The following is a 21327-nucleotide window of genomic DNA, read 5'->3' as shown; positions in this document are numbered from 1 at the left end:
ATTTAAAGTAATTTATTTGGTTATTATTACAATACGTTTAAGATGTGTCTACTTACATGAGTGATGGCAAAATCAGGACTTGCATGAGTGATGGCAAAATCAGGACTTGCATGAGTGATGGCAAAATCAATGAAAGAAATTTCATTTGGGTATTATTACAATACGTTTGAAGATGTGTCTACTTACATGAGCGATGGCAAAATCAGGACTTACATGAGTGATGGAAAAATCAATGAAAGAAATTTCATTTGGGTATTATTACAATACGTTGAAGATGTGTCTACTTACATGAGCGATGGCAAAATCAGGACTTACATGAGTGATGGCAAAATCAATGAAAGAAATTTCATTTGGGTATTATTACAATACGTTTGAAGATGTGTCTACTTACATGAGCGATGGCAAAATCGGGACTTCCTTTAAAAATTTACAAGTCGCCTTATTATATCATTACGAATGACAATTACATAAAGTCATGACTAATGAGTAGTCTCTTCAAAAACAATCTTCTTTCTTTCACAGCTTCTTCGTGTGTGATAAACAGTAAACGAAAACATTTATTTACCTCAATCACATTTCATTGGACTACCCTTTGCATGAAGAGTTGGGCAACGGAAGTCAAGAATCAATGGTTTAGGTTTCACAAACTTGTTATCAAGAACCATGCCTGGTACATGAGCCATGTTGTCTTTAGCTATTTGGGCCAGCATTATCTCCATCGAAACCTTGAGGTATCCTTTATCCCCCACTTCCCTCCCATGGGTTGATTTTACTAGAAAATACTTTTCGCCATCTAACTCACCCACACCAATCACTGAAACCGCATGCATTCCTCTAAATGTAGAACCTGCACACGTTGGGCCACGATAGATTCCCTGAAAAAACCAATCTTTTAGTACATATCTAGTATAACAAGTGTTTCAACTTAAACAAGTTTTGATCATATTTAAGAGAATTAGAGATATAGCTTTTTAACGAGTTTGTAATCCGGCATAAAAATATGCAACGATGCTCCAATTGGTTGTGTCTCTAGCTTGATGAGTGCTTCGTCGAAAGATAACATTTCCACGCCATCTATGTGCGCCAAATCACGTGGAATACGTGCCGGTATTTCACTAGCATGTCTACACCTCTTATATGGCCTATGCTCTTCCTTTTGAAGTCCTTCACGAAGAACGTAATGTAACCCTTTCCTTATGCTCAGAGTGTAGCAGTAGTGGTCATGCCTGTTGCAGTTTCTTGCTTTCTCCGGATCAGCAAAATCGAGAATATCTTGAGCTGAGTATTCTATGTAAGTCTTGTTAATCTTCTTGATGAACAACAGTGCACTGACGAGTTCAGCGGCTACAACGGCCCAGCATGTGTCTGTTAAAAAAGCAAGAGGTAGTTATTAGGTGCTCAATATCCAATAACATGAAACTGGACTCGTAATTTTTCATTGGAAAGAGAGATTACCACTACATAATCCTTGATTTCTAACACGGCCCATCTCTTCCTTCCAATTCGTACCCTTCAAGCTATCTTGTACATTCTGAAGTTAATTAGGAAGACACATTACTTCTAAGCCCTAAACAGTATATAGCTCATAAGGTAGCATGAAGACACATGACATGAATCTTACTCGAAATACACGCCAGTATGCATATATTGCATGTTTGATCTTGATGAACTTGATTGAAGAAGTGGGATTTGTTTCCAGGATTTGTGAAATGATTTCCACCGGTAAGTCTAAAATTTCCTATATTAGGAGAGTCGATATGTGAGGATAGTTTGAACGTTACAGGTTTAATAACTTAACAACCAATTAGACCAAGCCTTATAAAAGCTACAAATATCTATATCATATACTTACCTCAGCGACGACTTCCTCTTCCTCCATTGTTTACTCACCTGAGGTCAATATATATACAAGTAATTAAAGATTCATTAGAGAAATTATAATGTATATATGGATATAACCGACATTCAATTGAAGAGAAAGAGTAAAAGAATTTATCGAGTACTTTCCTATTGTTTATCATAAACAAGGGGGTAACAACAACTTCATCACATATGAGAAAGAAACTTTCTAAAGATCAATTTAAAAGAAATGAATAGGAATGGGAATATGAATTGAGTAACATTCAGTCTAATCTCAAACCTAGATCGTTCTAATAAAGTAGCGTAGTCAAAATTTTCAGTTCCTAGAGACAAATCTTGAGTAAATCTTGAGTAAACCAGAGAAGTAGACAGAGAACCCAATAAGCTCATCGCCCGTCAAGTTGCGACGGAAACTGACGACGCTGTGACAACTTGTTTTCTTTTCTTCAGAAGAAGTAATGAAAAAAAAAGAAGAAGAAACATGAAACAACAACTTACCGTGAATGAGAAGTAAACAACTCGACCGGAAGCGGCGAATCGGAGATGGGGCCGGTGCTAAAACCCCACAACAAGCGCCGAGAAAAAAGATTTGTTTAATTATGTTATGCCTTTAAATGCGCATAAAAGAATTAACGAAACCCCTTAGGAACAATTCCGACGTCGTTCTTTCTTTTAGCCCTACGGATCTTTTCATGGGTCAAATGGGCCGGATACCGGCCCATTTGATGTTTAGTCTCTCTCTATAGAGGAATTCCGTTCGTGTCGTCTATGTTTTGGTCCCAGATATGTCGACGAACCAACCTCCTCAGCGCAAGCGAAAGGTCGGAGAAGTCACTCCGACGGCGGGAGAAGTCACTCCGACGGCGGCGGAAGAAGGTAAGACCTATTATGTTTTGGAGGAAGGAAAGTATGTTCCTGTAAAGAAAGTAGGAGGAGGAAGTTACGTCTCACCCCCGGCGTGCGAATCAGACGAGGATGTTGATCCGGTTCTGGAAACCGAGTATTATCGCCAAATTCGCGAATCAGGCGTAAGATTCCTTTTGTTTTTTTTTGTTTTTTTATCCATTGCGTGGTAGATCTGAAATCTCAACTTCTCCGATTTTCTTATTAGCCATATTTAGTGTAGTTTTTATCCTCGAATTCGTAGCACATGGGGTCATGATTCGGTTTTTGCTATCATAGTTTTCTCAGAAAAATGGACATTGAGTTCTCATAAAAAGGATGATTTATTGCTCTTCTGTAATCGATTTTTTTTATTCTCGTATTGATTGTATTTTGTTTCTTCAGGGATTTGACTTGAACATGTCTATTCCGAATGGTTCAATGTTGCCGTTCAAATGTTCAGATGATGATCGGGACGAGATTGCCATTTGTGCTAAGTTGGGACTTCATTGGTACAATTTTCAACGGGTAATTATCTCTTGTTATTGATGATCTATATGCCTCCTCAAGTGAGAGACTTCTCCTTTTTGCTTTTGCTTGTTGTGTTATGGTGGATTCTTGATACACGAGAGAGAGGCCTATTTGTTTGTTTTTTTTTCTTGATTAGATCATCAAGCTACTCTCTCATTAAATATGCTACATTTTTGGTCTATTTATTCACTTTACCATATTTATTCACTTGCCTTTCTTTCTAATTCGTTAGATTCTTGATCAACTGCAGGGCTCAAACTTTCAGCTGCTGCGATTAGAGAAATATAACTCTATACTCACCGGACTATGCACCTATTATATAACTGCAGATGCTATGGATCCAGCCAGTGACTCACGTTTTGTTTTCCAGACGTGTGTTACGAGATGTTCGTGTATGACTTTCGAAGACTTTAGAATAGAGACTGAAGTTTGTAGAATAAAACCCGAAACTCAAGGTTAGCCTCTCTGTGTGTGTGGAATCAAACCCCATAAAAGGTTCTTTGTGAATTTTTAATCAATCATGTGTGTTAAAGAATAAAAATGTTATACTAATGTTGGAATGTTTCAAAAGATGCTGAAGACGAGGGGGACTGCCAATGGAATTATGAGGCAATTGATGATTTTTACAAAGGTGATCTAAAGTGGCTTCCGGATGATGCTCTGGTGCAATCTAAGGATAAGCATCAACAGTATTACGAGGTCAGAGAGAGCATAATGTTCATTTGTTAATATCCATTCTCAATGTGTAGGTAAAGGCTGTTTTTGCGTTTACTCTTATCTTTGATTTTTTTTGTCTTTCACAGGTTCAAGACTCAGACATTCGAGAAAATGATTGGCTTAGTTTGTATGCTGAATACGCGTTTTTTCCGCTCTGGGAAAATAGCTTGGTATGCCTTTTTTGTTTTGTTCTTTTTTGTGAACAAACTAAATATCAGTCTTGGTAATTTTTTATACTACTTTTGTCGTTTGTCTCCTAGACAAAGCTCAAGTTTGGTGTGCCTCTGGAGATCACGAATGTGGTTGTGCAAACTCATGAAGCCATGGAGTCAAAGGACAAGCTCAAGGCCGGGAATGCAATCTTCTACATTAGTTTCAGGGACAGGGCTCAAACCGAAGATCATAGAGCCGTGGTAAGAAGAACCACAGATGGGGTTCTGGGACACCTTTCTCTTGCAGTTAAGTGTCCGGTTTAGGTCTGCTCTATTGACTAAATTTGGTTTGTTTTAAGATGTTTCAGATTATCCTCTGCTGTTTGGTGTTCCAATGTCATTTACTGAATAACAAATAATCCTATCAAGTTGCTATGTCTTAATTTCATTAATCATCCGTCCATGTTAGTTAATCAAGCTGATTTTGTTTGTATTAGTACCTTTTTTTAATTCTATCTAGACTCTAAATCATCAATCTCCACTCTGGCTATTGCTATTGTTTCTTCATCTTCCGAATCTTATTGCCAACGAATTTCTTAATTTTCATTTTCTGTATATAGCATTGCTCTTCTGAAATCTTTTTAGAATTTGTATTTATTAATCATTATGAAGCTATCTAGATCTGCACTAAAATTTTTTAAATCATTAGCCTCTCAAGTACTTACATTATCATTCTACTTCCACGAGGTGCAAATCGGTCCTATAAGTACTTACAGGACTTGTATTCTGCTGCTGATGCCATTATATCTCTTGTATCCCAATGGCTTCAAATTTGAAGATATCTTCCAAATTTCAAGATATCCGAAATTTTCTTCAACCACCAATCAGAGACAAGACAGGGGTTCCAAATTCAGACCATGAAGCAAATGTTGACCATTACATTAGTAGAGGAAGTAGGTCTTGTATTTTGCGTTTCCTTCACAAGACAAGCCTGAATCATACTGATTCAAATTTACTAGTTAATCAGTAGAATCACATCCATGTGTTCTGTTCATACCTGCAACCGTGTTATTCCAACAAAAGTAGAAATGTTTAGTGCTCATCTGGACTGAGATAAGCCTTGTTAACACCTTCATAACCCCTAATCAAACCCTTGAGAACCACATCTTGTTCAGTCCATCATCCACTCGCAGATGAATGCTCATGTCGTCATTGAAGAAAAGTATATACCAAAGAACAGTCTAGGAAACTGGAGCTACAGAGCGTTAAGTTTGGATATTATAGATTTTGTAACTAGACTATGAGTGCACTTCACAGATTCGATCAGCGGATACTTATGAGCATGTAGCATTGGAGCACATTTGGCAATAAAATGTAGCAAGAAGTTTCCAAATTTTAGTGATTTAGAATACCCTTCTGCCATCTCCTGAACCTTAGAAACAAGACAATCAACGGAATCTTGGGTTAAAGGGACGTCATGGATCAAGATGTTCTGGATAATGATGAACAGTGGTTCATTCCATGTTAGCTCATCAGATATAAGATTTTGGTGGCAGGGAAGGAACAAAAACCTCTTCTCTTCTGTTCTTCCACAAAGTAACTTCTGACAAAAAGCAGAGATATGACCCAAATGCCAGCATTCTTTCAGAACCCTTGAAACCACCTCACAAATGAAGTTGTTAATCCCTTCTTTCCTGAGTATCAAAGGGAACACCAACGCATACTCAGCTGCTCTTTGGTGGATCTTACAAAACTCGACTGTTGCAGACATCAACACACGAGAGGCGGATTTCTCAAGAGCCAAAAACTTGGGAAGCACGATCGAACATAGAATCTGGCTTGGCCAACCACCAAGCTCATCATCCTCACTTCCACTATGCAAATTCGAAAGCAAAACTGCAGCAGTCTCATCATCTGCATTCCAAGGCTCAATTAAAGCCAAAACTCTAAAAGAGTCCCTACCCTTGTCCAAGCAAAGTTTCCGAATTTCTTCACATAAGGTTAAAACCTCAGAAGTAGACTCAAAGCTCGTAATCTGAGATCTTAAACTCGCTGTCATTTCATGATCATCAGGCCGTAACGAAACATTCATAGTATGATCAATGTTATCCACGACATCTCGATGATCTACTTCCATAGTGTCTCTGACTTGACTCATCATCTCCTTTCCATTACAGGAATCAACAACTAGCATTTCTGAATGTACATCGTCGAATGATACTGGAAGCCATGGAAGAACTGTACCAGTAGAACCAGCCTTCTCACTTAGCCAATCAGGCACAGAGTCAAATTCCTCCGCAGTGCTGTTGTCATCAGCCGAATCCAAATCAAGACGAGATATCCAATCAAATTTTGGTTCAGGAATTCCATCGAGCAGGTTCTGTGCAGCTCTCTGAACCCAGAAATCGACATCTTTAACACCGCTCAACATTTCCCTCGCCAGCCAAACCAAATCCCTAACGCAAAACCTCCGATACTCTAAGAGGAGGAAAGATAGAATCCGAGACTGAACCATGTTGGGCAATGTCTCAATGAACAGAACCCTAAACGAAAATCAATTTCATGAGCAACCAACCATATCGGTCCAATAAACAGAAAACCAACAAAAAGAAACCAATTTTCAATCTGGGCATTACTTCTTTTCAGGCGGAGATGAATCCTGATCGATTACATCGCATTGTTTCTTCAGAAGTGAAACAAACGAGCTCCGATTGATCGGAGTTGCCGCTGAGGCGGAAGAAGAAGAAGAAGAAGACGAGGAGGAGGATGAAGACAAAGAGTTGGAAGCTTCATCTAGCCATTGCGACGCCTCGGTTTCCGGCGACGGACTCTTGAAGAAAATGACGAAGAGCGGAATCCACTCCTGCATTTTTTGTGTTCCCTCTTTCTCTCAACTAAACCGTCACCGAGAAAAACTAAACGCGGGAAAGCAGACGTTTCCTTTGCCTTTTGACTTTTTATTTTATTTTTATTTTATTTTATACACATCTTTACTCAAGCTGATTTTGTTTCCGCTTCTTATAACGATTTACCAAATTGGAACCATTGAAATGTATTTTTTTCTATATCTGCTGCTCTTTGCTCTTCTACTTATATTGTGGTGATGAATTCTTCTACTACATAGTTAATTGATATTTCTTACTACCACTGGTTTCAGGGTTCAAATTTGCGGTTGGTACGCGTAGAGAAATATAATTCTACATTCTGCGCGCTTATGACTTAACTTTATAACCGTGGAGGCTATGAACGATCCAGCCAATGATTAAATGAAGATTAATTTCCTGTCTCTATCTGAGTTTTGGTGTAAAGATTATGTGTATACATGAAAGGTTTCAACCTCAGCTTTAAGCCATGGGGAGTTTTCTGGAGTAAACGACGTACATTGGATCTGAACGTCCTGGATTTGGAGATATATCAACCGCCTGGATCGGTCACAAGTTGGAACGAATTCATTACCAAGAAAAGAGTGACAAATCTCTTAGAAGGTTTCTTGTAAAGAATTAATTATATTGAAATACCTGAGGAGGTTCAAATCCTCCGGCATAGTGAAAGTATGATCCGACAATGAGAGCGTGATCTGCGTCGCCAGTTGATGTCCATATCGATACTGCTTTCGTAAAGAAGCAACGGTTCGAGAAGCTACAAAGAAAGATAAGAGGAAGTGATCATTAGTGCGAGTCCTCCTGGCTTGTGTGTACTACGGTGTCACAAGACTTAGACAAATTTATGTTTAAAGAGAACCTCATTAGTGCGAGTCCTCCTGGCTTGAGGATTCTGTTCATTTCCTTGAAAACTTCAAGTGGCTTTGTAAGGTAATCCACACTTACCTGTTGAGATGCACAGAAACATACTAATTCATAATAGCTTCGAGATGCAATTAATAAGTGTTAAGTTTTAAAGGAAGTTTGGTCTTTACCACATTGGTAATAACTTGGAAAGAGTTGTCTTCAAAAGGAAGCTTTGGATTGATATTCAAGTCTTGGACTATGTACTCGGTAAGAACCTGAGACAGAGAGAACATAAGATCCTATGATATGATGATCCATCTCATCCCTGAATGGTATATATATTGAATCATCTTTACCGGATTGCGCTTAAGTTCATCTTCGTTCATACCCATTCCAACTATTCGTTCTTGCTTATACCCGGCTGGATAATGACTGACCTATGTAAACATCATAAGAGCCAATAATCTAAACTTCAGGGGATTATTCTCAATAAACACACTGTGAAAGGATTTGAATTGTCGTGCGTACCCAACTGCTACACATATCGAGTATGCTCACTCCCGGAGTATCGCTCTGAGGCAAAACCTTGGAGTAATACTTTGTCAGTGCAGCTATGGCTGGATCATCAATGTGTGTCACAAACCTTGGAGCTTCGTAGAATGTCGAATCAGACGACCTGAAAAAAAATCCAACAATGTTAGGACAAAAGTCACAAGATCTCAGTATGTCTGAATGACTGAGAGGATAAAGCAGAGTAAAGACTATTAACAAAAAGCTTGGGAATTTTATCTTACTCGTCGAATCGCTGGAAATCTTCTTCCTTGAAAGGAAAATTCTCGGGCCAATTCACATTATTCAACGCCTAAATTCAAACAAAGAAGGTCGATTTCAGAAATTTCCCACAAACACTTTAGTCAAAATGTATATCTTTGGTTCAATCACAAGCGACATTTCGAAATGTTAATTCCCAATGCGATTGATACACCTAAATGCCTAAAAGTACGAACTTTGAGACGATTAGCTAATTGAACGAGAAGACCTGTTCGACTGGAGAAGGATTCGTCTGCCTCGCGGAAGCTATGAAAGATTTACCGGACATATTGTTCATCCACAAGGAAACGCCGCTAAAACCTCCCAGAACCAGTCGGCGACGTGAAGAAGCGCGAATCCAACGGTCGACATGTCTAGAAGCAGCCGTCGGGAGATTCAGAGCAGAAGAAGCTCGGAGGAAAGGGGAATATCCGGTGGAGGAGAAAAACAGTGGGAGAGGATTGGATCTGAGGCCAAGAAAATTACAAGTTTTCGGCATTGTTTCATTGATTGGTGGATTTTGTCTGGTTTCGAAGAGGTTTTGGGCTTTTCAGGACAGAACATGACACGATGAGATGGTCTAGCGTATCGAAGAAGATGACGCAACTACTCCAGTGATGCATACCACTGTTACGTGGTCGTTTCTATCGTGGGGTTTATTTACTACTATTTACAAAGCTTTGGGGAAGCAAATGCAATAAAGTAAACTAAAAAGTCTTTTTTTGCAATAAAGGTAGAAATAACAAATTAGGAGTCATTTTTTTTTTCTTTCTTCAAAACAAATTAGAGTCATTAATTTTTAAGAAATTAGAGTCAAAAATAACAAATTAGAGTCATATCTCTGCTTTTTACATCAAGTTATCAGTAACAAAACGAAAACAAGTTGAGACTTTGTTGAGCTGAGACATTAAACTGACTAAACTTCTCTGTTATGTTCACGTCATTACAATTTATAAACTTCTCCAGTCAGCCACTTGATCAGTTTCTTTTTTTTGGTAACATAGAGTGACCCCCTATTACCTTTTTTATCAACGTGATTTGGTAATATATTCCTTGTTACTGTACTTGTAATGACTCAAAACACTTATTCTATAATGGATTTGGATATAGACAGTAATACCACAACGCCATGAACAGGAACTGGATCTGAGATTTTGGGGACTTGAAACAAAAACAGGAATATGGGCTTAATTGGCTTTATAAAAAAAAAAATTTTTAAAAACATTATAGACTAAATTAGACAAAAAAAAATTGGGGATTTGAAACAAATGTTTCAATGGGTTTGGCCCAGATCCGGCCCCATTAGTAACCAATGCACCAATCTAGCTCGACATTTGAACTAGCATTTTGTAATTTAATTTTGTGCATTCTTCATCTATATCACTATGACACTATATATTCAAACCATACGACTCTTCACTACATTACAATCCACTTTCTACTAAACTACAACAAAATAGTCCTACCAACTTCGCTTTTAAAAAGAGGATTCACAAGTCATCATGGAGTCTTCTTCACATTAAGATCCTAAAGAGTCACAATCCCCTTTTTAATAATAGTAGCTAATGTTGGTTGCGTTGTGAATGAAGTAAAGACCATTTACAAAGTACAATTCAATATGCACACACATAAGTTTCAAGACTTGCTTCTCCACTTCTCATCTCATTTCCAGTCTCTCAACATAAAACGAAATCCCAAAACAAGATCCAAAAAAAAAAAAACAGTCAGAAACAATGGGACAGCCCTCCAACTTCGTTCTCACTCGCCAAGAAGCAGAATCCGCCGGCGTCGTCAACGACCCAATGAACCTAGTCTCGCTGATTGACCGTAAGGTATCACTCGGTTTGGCTCCAATCTCCGGATTCAATGTTGGAGCCGTTGGACTCGGATCATCTGGTGTGGTCTACTTAGGCGTCAACATCGAACTCCCTGGTCTTCCTCTTCACCACTCCATCCACGCCGAGCAATTCCTCGTCACCAACCTCGTTCTCAACTCCGAGCGACAGCTCACTCGCTTAGCCGTCTCCTCCGACGGCTCCGTCTTCGACGCTCCGTGTGGTCACTGCCGCCAGTTTCTTCAAGAAATACGCGAGGCGCCAAAGATCAGAATCTTGATCAAGAATCCAACAAAGAACAAGAACGAATACGTGAATCTCGATAGCCTCCTTCCACGTCCGGACACTAATCTCCTCCCGGAAGAGTTACCTCTCCTACTCCAGGCGCGACATAACGGCCTCGCTTTCTTGGATCCCGTAGTTTCCGCCGGAGAGACCGATCTGAAAAGCATGGCTCTAGCGGCGGCGAACAAATCGTTTGCTCCCTACAGCATGTGTCCGTCGGGAGTTGCGCTGAGGGGTCGCGATGGGAAAGTGTACAGAGGATGGTACATGGAATCGGTTGCGTATAACCCAAGTTTAGGGCCTGTACAAGCGGTCTTGGTTGATTACGTGGCTAACGGAGGTAAAGAGTTTGATAATATCGTCGAAGCTGTGCTGGTGGAGAAGAAAGATGCCATGGTGAGTCAAGAGGACACATCAAGGATGATTTTAGAGAAGATATCCAGCCGCGACTTCGTTTTCAAGGTTTTCCATTGCAGCGAGCTGGCTAAGCCCTAAGAATTATATGTGAGAACTGAAACGAGATTTGAAAAGTTAATGCGTGTTTATAAAAATGGTGATAAAGAGTATGAAAATGTAAGGGAACGATCATATTAATCCAGTATAGGGCAATTATAATTGTTCATAGTTTTAAAATTGAACTATTGAAGGATGATAATAAAATAATTATAATCGTTACTGTTATGTTTTGTTTTCTTCTTGGGTTTATGCAGTAGTAAATTTTACAATCTCAAATCACTTCGTACGTAAAAACAAACAACAAAATTTAATAAATTTAATAAAACAACAAAAAGAGATAAAGAAACAGAGAACAGAGAACCTATATATATGGAGAAAAAAATGTGAAGATGCCTAATTTGAAGAGAAAAATCTGCATCGGCTCAATGTTTCTGAGGTTGTTAGATGATATTTCGTGTAGTACACGGGAATGTTTTATTTAAGGACAAAAGAAGAGAGGCCTTCCACGATGTACTAAAGGAGAGATATTCAAAGGAATGGATGGATTACCCTTAAACTTTTCACAGGAAAACTTTGATGCTATAACGAGACTGTCATTACTTGCAATCTGGAGAATTAAAAAAACTTAAAAAGAGTCAGTAGACCTTATTGTCTACAAGGACAGTATACCTGCAAGCTTAAATCCACATAAACCTAGAGAAGACATTCGAACAACTCGAAGTAAGGAGACTTGCATTCTATAGAACAGAGGAGCCCTAATTAAACTCACCACCTTTTTCCTTACTCTAATGAAAAATATAAAAAATTAAAAGAAAACAGAGAAGCCCTAATTGTTATCGATTTGCGATTTTTGGATTATATATCTCCTTGAGCAAATTGACAGATTTCAACTCAGTTCCGTGTGCGATGGCGACGAGAAAGGTAAAAACTAGGTCTAAAGATGCAATCAGCTCTCTTCCAGACGAGACACTTGCTCAGATCTTGTCCTTTCTCCCCACAAAACGAGCTGCTTCAACCTCAATCCTCTCCAAAAGATGGAGAAATCTGTTTTCACTCATGATACTTCTCTTCGCTCCACAACACCACCTCGACTTGGACCAGTCAGATTTCTTGCATCCCAAACAAGGTAAAAGACAGAGACGACGAAGGAGGGAAGAGATTCACAAAAGCTTCAGGACTTTTGTTGATAAAACCCTGTCTCTGCAAAACACCATCAAGAAATTCTCACTAAAGTGCCGAGATGATCCTGTCGACATTGCTCAGACCAACCGATGGATATCATGTGCCTTGGAACTCGATCTTCGCATAAAGACCGATTGTGAGCATAACGAGCCACAACGTCCTCTTCCTTGCACTATCTTCACCAGCAATACACTGGTTAAACTGACATTAGGAACAGAGCTTTGTGTCGGAGACAGATCTCCACTAGTGTTCCTTCCGATGCTAAAGTATCTCTTCCTCGATACAGTTTACGTCTCAGAGGACGATTTTTTTATGTACATGCTTGAAGGTTGCCCAGCGCTTAGAGAACTCGTCTTCAATTACAAGTACATCAACCATGAAGACGCTCCACAAGATCTTCCATGTATATCCCAACCCAACCATCAAATTAAAGAGTCACAATGCGCACAAAGTTTGAAGATATCATCTTCGAGACACCGAGTCTTGTGTACCTTGACTACTCTGAAAGATCTAGATGTTACATTAAGTCCGCCAATTTCTTTAAATCTCTTGTCGAAGCCCCGCTAGATCTTGTGGGGGGACTGATAAGAGAAGGCCCCAACCGCCGCGGCAACCAACTTCGTAATCTATCAAGAGTCTTTCGTTGGATAAGCCACGTTCGCATCCTTGACTTCTCTTCAAATACTGTGGAGGTCTAAAAGTCATTCCCTTCCCTTACTTTGGTTTTTCTACTTATCATGACAATGACCTCTAGTTGATTTGTTTGTTTATGGTGTGGTGTGTTGCAGGTTTTGTATTCAGTCTTTGATTATTGGATGACTGTCCTTGGTTCCAAAAACTGGTTAAACTCTCGTTCGAGTCTAAAACAAAACGAGGTTGGAAACTGCTTACGAGTTTGCTCAAAAACTCTCCAAAGCTAGAAACTCTTGTTCTCAAGGTATAATTTATACAGTTTTTTTTTGTTTGTTCTTGCACATTTAGTATATACTGTCTTACAATATATTTGTTGGCTCAGGGACTTCACTGTATCAACAGTCGTGGAGTCTGTGTCAGGGAGAATGCAGTGAAGGTGTTAGAGATATCCAGTTATAGAGGAAGTGTTAAAGAATTAAGGCAACTAGAGCGTTTCTTGTGCCAAACAGATTCTCTTCAAGTGATGAAAGTGGAAGTTGACATTGGTATTGAAGATGATGACAAGAAACTGCAACTTACCAAGGAGCTTCTTGCTGTACTTTCCAAATGTCACTCCAATTGTCAAATCCAGCTCGTATGAGGTGATATTATTATCTATATACTAAGTGGTTGATTGCTAGATAAACATTTTAATTAAAAAAAAATCATAAAAAAAAAAATTGTTATTAAGTTTTATCAATTGATAAAACAAAGGAAAAAAAAAAAAAAAACAGTTTTCATTTGTTGACCAATTTGTTTCTTTCCTATATCTCTATGAGACTCCAAACCTCTCTATCCATGTCAAACTTCCCATGTACAATCTGTCGGCTCGTAAGTGTGTTTGTTGTCTCTGCTAGAACGTGAAGCTCTACTTGAACAGCATGGCCATCTTTCGTACACGGGAATGTTTTATTTAAGGAAAAAAGAAGAGAGGACTTCCACGATGTACTACTAATGGAAAGGAGAGATATTCAAAGGAATGGATAGAGACCCTTAAACTTCTCACAGGAAAACTTTGATGCTATAACGAGACTGTCATTACTTGTAACTTGGAGAATCACAAACCTTAAAAGAGTCAGTAGACCTTATTGTCTACAAGGACAGTATACCAGCAAGCTTAAATCCACATAAACCTAGAAGACATTTGAACAACTCGAAATAAGGAGACGTGCATTCTATAGAACACAAACAAAGTTGTTTGATATATATACCAGTGAAGGACCATAAATCCATTTAAAGCTGCGCATCAAACTCGGAGATACATCCTTGACCATAGTCTCTGATAGCCTAATCGTTATCTTCACTGGCTGCTAGCATCTGAGGCAATAGCCTCACCACGATAAACTCTCCATGGTCCTCGATAGAATATTGGCTTCATCAGAGGCACCGTTTTCCCTGGATGCTCTTCCCAAAATTTCTCCTGTTTACAGAGTGGAGTAACATAAATTTACAGTAAAACAAGACGCATAACTTATTCTAGTAACTGATTCACATACAACAGTTTTAAAAATCAATATCAACAGGAAAAACCCTCAAGAACCATGGATTGATTAAGAGTTTCATTTGCTTCTAGATACCACCATACCAATCATTAATCAGCTTCGTTGATAGACTTCATCAACAGTTCTATGAAGAACAATTCAAATGTAGGTTTTTTGTTTTTATTGAATACGAAATCCTTTATCAGTAATGAACAAACCTCCATTCCCCAAAGTATTGATGCACTAATGCACTCAAGAAAATTTCGAATGTTCAGATCATCACCAAAGAAGAGTTCCCATTTTGAACCCTAAGATTGCCAATCACGAGAACCCGGGATCGAATACACTAAATCGGATAGGAACCCACAAAATCTAATCACGAATCCGAGCCGAATCGATAACACCAAGAAGCTTACCTTGTAAATCTGCTCTGTAATCGCAGCGCCGATGACGCCGGTGTAAAAGGCGGCGACATAGATAGTAATCAAAGTTGTGAAGGTTTTGGGTCGACGGTACGGTTCAATCATTTCCCAGACAGCAAATCTCTCGAACTTGTTGTACTTATAATCCGCGTATTTCCTCCATAGTTGGCTCCACATTCCTCCTTGCATCTCTCAGATTTCTCCTTCTCAACGTTCGCCGATTTTTGGATTTTCGCGGCGGCGCGTGCAACCTGAGAGAATCTGGAAACAAGCAGGACTTAAAAGTTAAAAAAAGTTTATACATTTACCAGACAATCCTCATATTCCTGTAAGTTCTAGTTTTCAGCCCTAAACTTATCTTTAGGCCCACTTTAGTGTTGAGCTCAGACTTTGTAATTTTATTATACCTTTGAACTTACATAAGATAAATTTCTTGTAATCTTTGTAATTTTATTGTACTTGTTTTTAACCATTGATTGTTATATTGAAAAACTTAAAAGTTTACCCCAAAACTATGCAAAATAGACATATTTAACCTCACACATGCATCATACAACAATAAGGACCAGCAGTAAAATACATTTGCAATTGCCTGTTGGCAGAAAAATCCTAACATGCTTCAGGAAGAGTATTCTTTTATACCAAAAATAATGACAGATATACAGAATATTAAGCTCAGTATTTGCTTGAGTAACCAAAGACTGTTGCAGAAATAAATCTAAAAGCCTGGAACTTCAACTTGATCCAGCTGGTTTGGCTGCACTCGTCTGCACAGATAAAGATTCCAAGGTTAACCCTTCAGGTCCCTTGGCTGGACCAATGCTGCAACGAGCGGTGTTGTGCAGTCTGATGGCATCTTTTATCTTCTGAAACTGAAAGAAGAAAAATCCAACGAGAATGTCAAATAGTAATCAGAGACAAACCAAAATGCGTTCAAGAAGTTTGGATCTATTATATCAGCAAAGATTTGATGCCAGAATGTCCAATGGTATCAATGATACTAGTTTATCCCAAACACTAGTCAGAGAAAAGGTGAAGAAACCGAATAGCCGGATTTTAGCAGTTTCTTTACCTTAGCTAGAGAACATGAGAAGGACTCAAGCTGGCCATCAGCTCCCCGGTAAAAGTGGAAATAAGGAAGCACTTTCACGTTCAAACTCTTGCACATGGGTTTGTTCTCATCAAAGTTTACTTTGAGAAACAATATATCGGGATTTTCCACTGCTGTCTTGCAAAGCTGAAAAGATTTCAAAACAAGACACACCATCTTAATTGATCACAAAAGAGTACTGGAATTCTTATAGCTTTGTAGAAATAATAACTTGAGCTTACCTTTGGGAACAATGCTCTGCAAGAACCGCACCAAGTTCCATAAAACTCTACAATGACTAATCTTTCGCCTGCTTCGCTTAAAGCCTTCAAGAATTCTTCAGTAGAATGAATGTCGACCATGTTTGGTCCAGCATTCCTCTCCCACCATTTCGGTGGCTCTGTCTCCGCCACGCTCTCATCCACCTAAACCACAAACACACATCAGAAAACTTCAATTATGGCCGAAAAGCATCACAATTTACTTTGAACTAATCCAAAGCATAACCCTCTCTAACGAAAAACTGAAACTTTAGACTTATTTTGATCATTTGAAGTGGGATGAGATTCTATAGCGTACTATTACAGTACCAGAAACCAATAGGATTCAAGAGCAGCTAAAGAACATAACTTAGCTTCTAACAAACTGCAAGAATTGCCTAAATATCAAACAGTGAGCTAAGATTGCCGAAATCAGTTTCCAGATTTTCAATACACAAGTCACAAATCACGTTTTGAAGCACTACCTAGAGGCCAAGGACATAAAAAAATGAAAGTGAAGAACATGAAATCAGAAATTGGCTCGAGAATCAATCAATTTCCAAAAGGGTATTCGATTTAGGGACAGAAACTGCTAAAAGACAAGACATTTTTTTTTTTCACCTTGACGCGAACCACTTTGCTCTTGGGTCGTCTAAGGGGACTTTGGCTTCCGAGACCAGAAGATGGGTAATGAGAGGACGAGCACGAGGGAGAAGAGGAGACCAGGCGCAATCTCTTATCAGAATTAAGATTCGAATTTGGAGGTAAGCAAGGTTGTAGAGAATTGAGAGTGGTCGCAAAGGAGGTGAAGGACGAAGAGACGCGAAGGGCCTGGACCGACGTCGCCGATAATCGCACGACTCCAGCCATCTAAATTTACCTACCGAGAAAGATAAGAGAGAAAAGAAACTGAGATTGTTCTTCGCTTTGTCTTCTCCGAGAGATCCTCCAGGAGGAAAAGAAGATTTCTCAAAGAAGATCAGAAACTGTCTGGTTCAGATTCCAGTGATATATCTCTCATCATGTGCCTCTCTCTCTGTCTCCAAATATTCATAGACGCGATTTTAACAGAGAAATGGCGTTTTGGCTACCGTCATTTACTTGGCGTTTTCTCGATGCGTTAGCGTTGAAGAAGTGTAAACGCGTCTTGTTTCTCCTTAGAATCGTATGTTAACACTTAACAGACATCGCAGAAGAGTAAAGGTTTTCTCACACAAGAAAGTTATGACTCAAAATGAAATTTTGGTCTCGAACAAATAAATGATGTACAGTACAAACAAAATATCTAAAGAAAATATCATATTCTCTTTTTTTGTAGATCTTTGCTTTTATGAAAATTTATAATTCGTTTTCAACACAAACAACATACTTATGATCGTATAGGATTTTGTTTTGATGGTGAAAATACCAAGTTTAATTCAATTTTGTTTTAAGTCCATTCACATTTGATCAATCGAGTAGAGGCCAAGTTTCTACCTCGTATAGAAATGATAAAATCTCAGTCTAGCATATACTTTCTGACAAGTTATCTACTTTGGATCAAGATATAAAGGATGATTCAAAAAAGGAAGATTTTGGTTGTTAAGGAGTAAGTGAAATTGAGTCTGCAACTACAAGAACATCGGATAAACGATTGAGTATCCAATTCAAAGCAATCGTGTTGCTATGGTGAAAGACTGAAAGTACAAAGTTTCCAATCTTAGCATCACATTTTATGACAAGTTTAAGAATTCAAGATGTCACAACAAGTTTAGTAGAACATCCTGTTAAAAACCGTAAGAAAACAACATACAGATCAAAACGCGTTCATGTTTCGTGTTTGCAGCGGCTTGAAAACGCAGCCATAGATTCTAGGCTGCCTTTTATTGACAGAAGAATGAACTTACCCTACACTGCTACGCGCGTGGCAAGAGAACGTTTGAAGGAAACTCGTGAGATCCATTGTTTGGCGCAGCTTTTAGTCCTAGAATCGAACTGATCAGGTTGTATATCTCAACATTCTCAAAAGAAGGCACTTTCCTTCCTTTTGCGAACATAGGACCGTGCCCGATGAATATAGTCCTCATCGAAAAGAACGCATTGTCATACCCGTGAGCTCCACCACATTCCTTGGCTTTACTCTTCTTCTGCTCAACCTTGAATCCTTCATCGACTAGCCCTATGATAGGCGGGATCCGATCACTATCTACATAATGCAGCCTACTAGGTAAATCCTCTTTGAGATAAACCTTCAAGTACTTCCCATTCTCAACTTTACCTGAGCTCAGGCCTTCGTTTATCTTAGCCACGATATCCGCTGCACTGTGATCTGAAGGTGGTTTAATCGCCAGCAAGGGAGTGTAATACTGAACCCAGCTGCTAGGGATTTTGATCCAAGGAGCTAAATCATCAAGAACAACTAGCTTTTTATCACAAGTTCCAACCATTCCATGATCACCAACCATAATCATAGTCACATCCTCAAAAATCCCTCTTTTCTTCAACCCATCAATGAGTCTTCCTATTAACCGATCAATGTTAACTACAGCTTCTGTGATCTGAGGATCATCAGGGCCAACTTGGTGACCTTGATGATCAGGGTCTTCAAAATAAAGCGTCATGAAACTAGGGATATCGCTACTAGGCAAATCGAAATAGCTCAAGATAGTATCAACCCTATCATCAAAAGGAACAGAGCCATTGTAGTCTTGACAATAACCTTTAGGACAATTCCAGGAGCCTTTGTGTACCTCAGAGCCAGGCCAGAAGTAAGTAGCAGCCTTGAGCCCTTGGTTCACTACTGTTTCCCACAACGGCTCACCTAACCACCACTCTGGTTCGTGGCTAGCCATTGTGAAAACGTTCCCTGTTTCTGGATCCAAGAACCTGTTGTTGATTATGCCGTGATAAGCTGGGTATAGACCAGTGACGATGGAGTAATGGTTTGGGAAAGTTAGTGTCGGGAAAACTGGGATTAAACCCGTCTCGGCTTCTGTTCCGTTGGCGATTAAACGGTGGATGCTGGGGAGTTTGGTCTTGAATTGGTACCCGAAGCGAAACCCATCTGAGGAAATCAATAGAACCACAGGCTTGTCGAGTTTCTTCAGTGGGCGAGCTACGGATCTGTCGAAAGTTGGTGACTTGGAGACTTGGTTGAGCGAAAGGACGGGTTTTTGGGAAGAGAAGAAGAGGAATGCGAAAGCGGAGGCGGCGGAGAGAGCGACGCAAGTGACGACAAGGAGAGATGTGAAGATGAAGCAGCTTGAGATGCTGTTAGTGGAAGAATTGAAATTAGAATCGGATTCGGAGGAATCTGCGTTATTGTCGAGAAGTGCGATTGATTGGCTTGGTGGGTCTTGGTCTTCTTCTGGTGTAATAGCTTTGGGCTTTCTCGCTGATAATGTGTCGCCGGATATCATTGCTTATCTCTTCTCCTTGACTGATCGGTGGATGCCTCTCTCAAACCGAAAGTTGCAAGCTTTGTGGGTTCAGAGGTTTTGATTAAATTAAGGTCTCGAACTCGCTGGATTGGAGTGACTTTCACATCTCGTTTTCGACGGATCGAGATTCTTATGGACGCTCATGAATCTGCCACGTTTCCAGGTAAAAAAGTCTCCAATTGATTAGTCAACAGCTGAGAGAGTGAAAGAGACATCAAAGAATTACGGTTAAATGGTTGGTTCCTCTTCGCTGTCGTTTCGTATTCTCCACTTAGACAAAAATTGAGTCTTACTTATTTTTATATTTTATCGTTTCCCGGTGAGAAAAAGCAGCAGCAAAAGGAGTGGTGGCAAACTGGCAATGGCGTATGTTAGCATTAGCGAAGCTCCCTAAAACGCATCTGCGACGCCGTTTCGTAACAAGAATCGTTTCTTCGGTCTTTCTTCCAACTTGGCCTCTCTTCTCTCACTTTTTTTTTTTTTGGTAAAAGTCTCTTCTCTTCTCTCACTTGCCTACGCTCTCAACGTCTTCCAGGTCATCTCTCTCTCTATCTCTCTCTATCATTGTATCAGTGTGCATATAGACTCTGATTCACACAAAAGATTCCAAATTTGCGTGTTTTGTTTTGTTTACTAGAAACTTGAGTCAGTAGGAGTGAGATATCACATATCTCAATGCGTCTCTATAACCATAGGTGTACGTAATCTGCGGTTAGTGGTTAAAATTGATATAATGGATTTTGTCTGTTTGTCAATGCCATACACATTGATGATCCTCAAGGAATTCAAAATATGAATCCAGGATACTCACTCATTGTGTGAAAGAATAATGAATAATCCAATTAGGATCCTCCTGCTTCACCAACTGAATATCAATTTTTCCAATTGGGTTTTGTAACTGATCTGATTAAGTCTGAGCCCTCTCTCTCTCTCTCTGTATATGTATGAGTGTGTGCTATCTACTAGAAAGGACTCAAGAATTTGGCCGAGTCTTGCTTGACCTCTGTTGTTTTGCAACTGGTCTTATGAAACAGGCTGTGAATTTTGCTTTCTTGAATGTTGAAATCTAAACTAAAAACGAATTAAAACCCTGCTTAATCAGTTCCACTAGTAAACTTTGTTTTTTTGTTTGTTTAGCTGCACGTTCTTGGGTTATTTGGTTTTCGAGGCTAATCTCGTGACATAGGCACATGTCAGGATTTCGTTTATGTTGCAGCGACTTGACAAATCAAACTGCCAAGAAAATCGAATTTTGAAGTATGATCATTAATAGTTCACTTACAATACTTAATACTTAGACCATGTACATCAGTGAACTTGTGTATTGGGTTCTTAAAATTTTTAAATTTGTTTTTTTAGTTATGAACAATGTTTCTTAATTTTTAATTAATTAAAAAAATTTCCCTAAACCAATCACAATGCGCCACGTCGTTGATAAATTGTTTTTAGAGCATGTCTAATGGTGATTTCCATAGAGGAGTTCATCGAATTAAAAAAACATTTTTTTGGGTTTGTGTGGTTTGGGATGAACCTCGTGTAAAATTC

At 39.1% G+C, this 21327-nt stretch overlaps 8 protein-coding genes across 9 annotated transcripts; 2 read left to right on the top strand and 6 right to left on the bottom strand.

The window, feature by feature from the left end:
- Positions 1–942: 942 nt before the first annotated feature.
- On the bottom strand, positions 943–1879 carry LOC18028177 (protein HEAT-INDUCED TAS1 TARGET 4). Its single transcript, XM_024148685.1, has 4 exons — positions 1853–1879; positions 1622–1738; positions 1456–1531; positions 943–1365 (listed from the first exon to the last, which is right to left on the bottom strand). The coding sequence occupies exons 1-4, from the start codon at positions 1877–1879 to the stop codon at positions 956–958; spliced, it is 630 nt and encodes a 209-aa protein (XP_024004453.1). The 3' UTR covers positions 943–955.
- A 612-nt stretch (positions 1880–2491) lies between these two features.
- On the top strand, positions 2492–4657 carry LOC18028176 (UPF0725 protein At4g29550). The gene is made up of 6 exons (XM_006412765.2): positions 2492–2888; positions 3148–3270; positions 3524–3728; positions 3845–3972; positions 4077–4160; positions 4251–4657. The coding sequence occupies exons 1-6, from the start codon at positions 2646–2648 to the stop codon at positions 4464–4466; spliced, it is 999 nt and encodes a 332-aa protein (XP_006412828.1). The 5' UTR covers positions 2492–2645; the 3' UTR covers positions 4467–4657.
- Positions 4658–5046: 389 nt separating this feature from the next.
- Positions 5047–7024, bottom strand: LOC18031141. Its single transcript, XM_006412762.2, has 2 exons — positions 6779–7024; positions 5047–6685 (listed from the first exon to the last, which is right to left on the bottom strand). Exons 1-2 carry the CDS (start codon positions 7009–7011, stop codon positions 5398–5400), a joined length of 1521 nt encoding a protein of 506 aa, XP_006412825.1. The 5' UTR covers positions 7012–7024; the 3' UTR covers positions 5047–5397.
- A 377-nt stretch (positions 7025–7401) lies between these two features.
- On the bottom strand, positions 7402–9271 carry LOC18031140. Its single transcript, XM_006412761.2, has 8 exons — positions 8910–9271; positions 8665–8732; positions 8399–8546; positions 8227–8307; positions 8059–8145; positions 7884–7969; positions 7661–7781; positions 7402–7564 (listed from the first exon to the last, which is right to left on the bottom strand). Exons 1-8 carry the CDS (start codon positions 9177–9179, stop codon positions 7487–7489), a joined length of 939 nt encoding a protein of 312 aa, XP_006412824.1. The 5' UTR covers positions 9180–9271; the 3' UTR covers positions 7402–7486.
- Positions 9272–10409: 1138 nt separating this feature from the next.
- LOC18031139 (cytidine deaminase 6) lies at positions 10410–11372 on the top strand. Its single transcript, XM_006412760.2, has one exon. The coding sequence runs from the start codon at positions 10414–10416 to the stop codon at positions 11293–11295; it is 882 nt and encodes a 293-aa protein (XP_006412823.1). The 5' UTR covers positions 10410–10413; the 3' UTR covers positions 11296–11372.
- Positions 11373–13864: 2492 nt separating this feature from the next.
- Positions 13865–15314, bottom strand: LOC18031137 (uncharacterized protein At4g29660). Of its 2 annotated transcripts, XR_002896875.1 has the most exons (3): positions 15008–15314; positions 14322–14530; positions 13865–14243 (listed from the first exon to the last, which is right to left on the bottom strand). XR_002896875.1 is itself a non-coding variant. In XM_006412758.2 (2 exons), the coding sequence occupies exons 1-2, from the start codon at positions 15200–15202 to the stop codon at positions 14411–14413; spliced, it is 315 nt and encodes a 104-aa protein (XP_006412821.1). In that variant the 5' UTR covers positions 15203–15314; the 3' UTR covers positions 14125–14410. The 2 variants fall into 2 exon arrangements, 1 of the variants encoding a protein (XP_006412821.1); XM_006412758.2 differs by having other exon boundaries at positions 14125–14530.
- A 212-nt stretch (positions 15315–15526) lies between these two features.
- LOC18031136 (thioredoxin-like 2-2, chloroplastic) lies at positions 15527–17395 on the bottom strand. The gene is made up of 4 exons (XM_006412757.2): positions 16985–17395; positions 16346–16528; positions 16086–16250; positions 15527–15885 (listed from the first exon to the last, which is right to left on the bottom strand). The coding sequence occupies exons 1-4, from the start codon at positions 17231–17233 to the stop codon at positions 15748–15750; spliced, it is 735 nt and encodes a 244-aa protein (XP_006412820.1). The 5' UTR covers positions 17234–17395; the 3' UTR covers positions 15527–15747.
- A 608-nt stretch (positions 17396–18003) lies between these two features.
- On the bottom strand, positions 18004–19966 carry LOC18031135 (ectonucleotide pyrophosphatase/phosphodiesterase family member 3). Its single transcript, XM_006412756.2, has one exon. It carries the CDS (start codon positions 19759–19761, stop codon positions 18259–18261), a length of 1503 nt encoding a protein of 500 aa, XP_006412819.1. The 5' UTR covers positions 19762–19966; the 3' UTR covers positions 18004–18258.
- Positions 19967–21327: the final 1361 nt, after the last annotated feature.

Source organism: Eutrema salsugineum, unplaced genomic scaffold (assembly GCF_000478725.1).
Source record: "Eutrema salsugineum unplaced genomic scaffold, Eutsalg1_0 scaffold_1, whole genome shotgun sequence".
Taxonomy (NCBI): domain Eukaryota; kingdom Viridiplantae; phylum Streptophyta; class Magnoliopsida; order Brassicales; family Brassicaceae; genus Eutrema; species Eutrema salsugineum.
The sequence above is the reverse complement of the archived record's forward strand: the minus strand, read 5'-3'. Positions and strand labels throughout refer to the sequence as shown.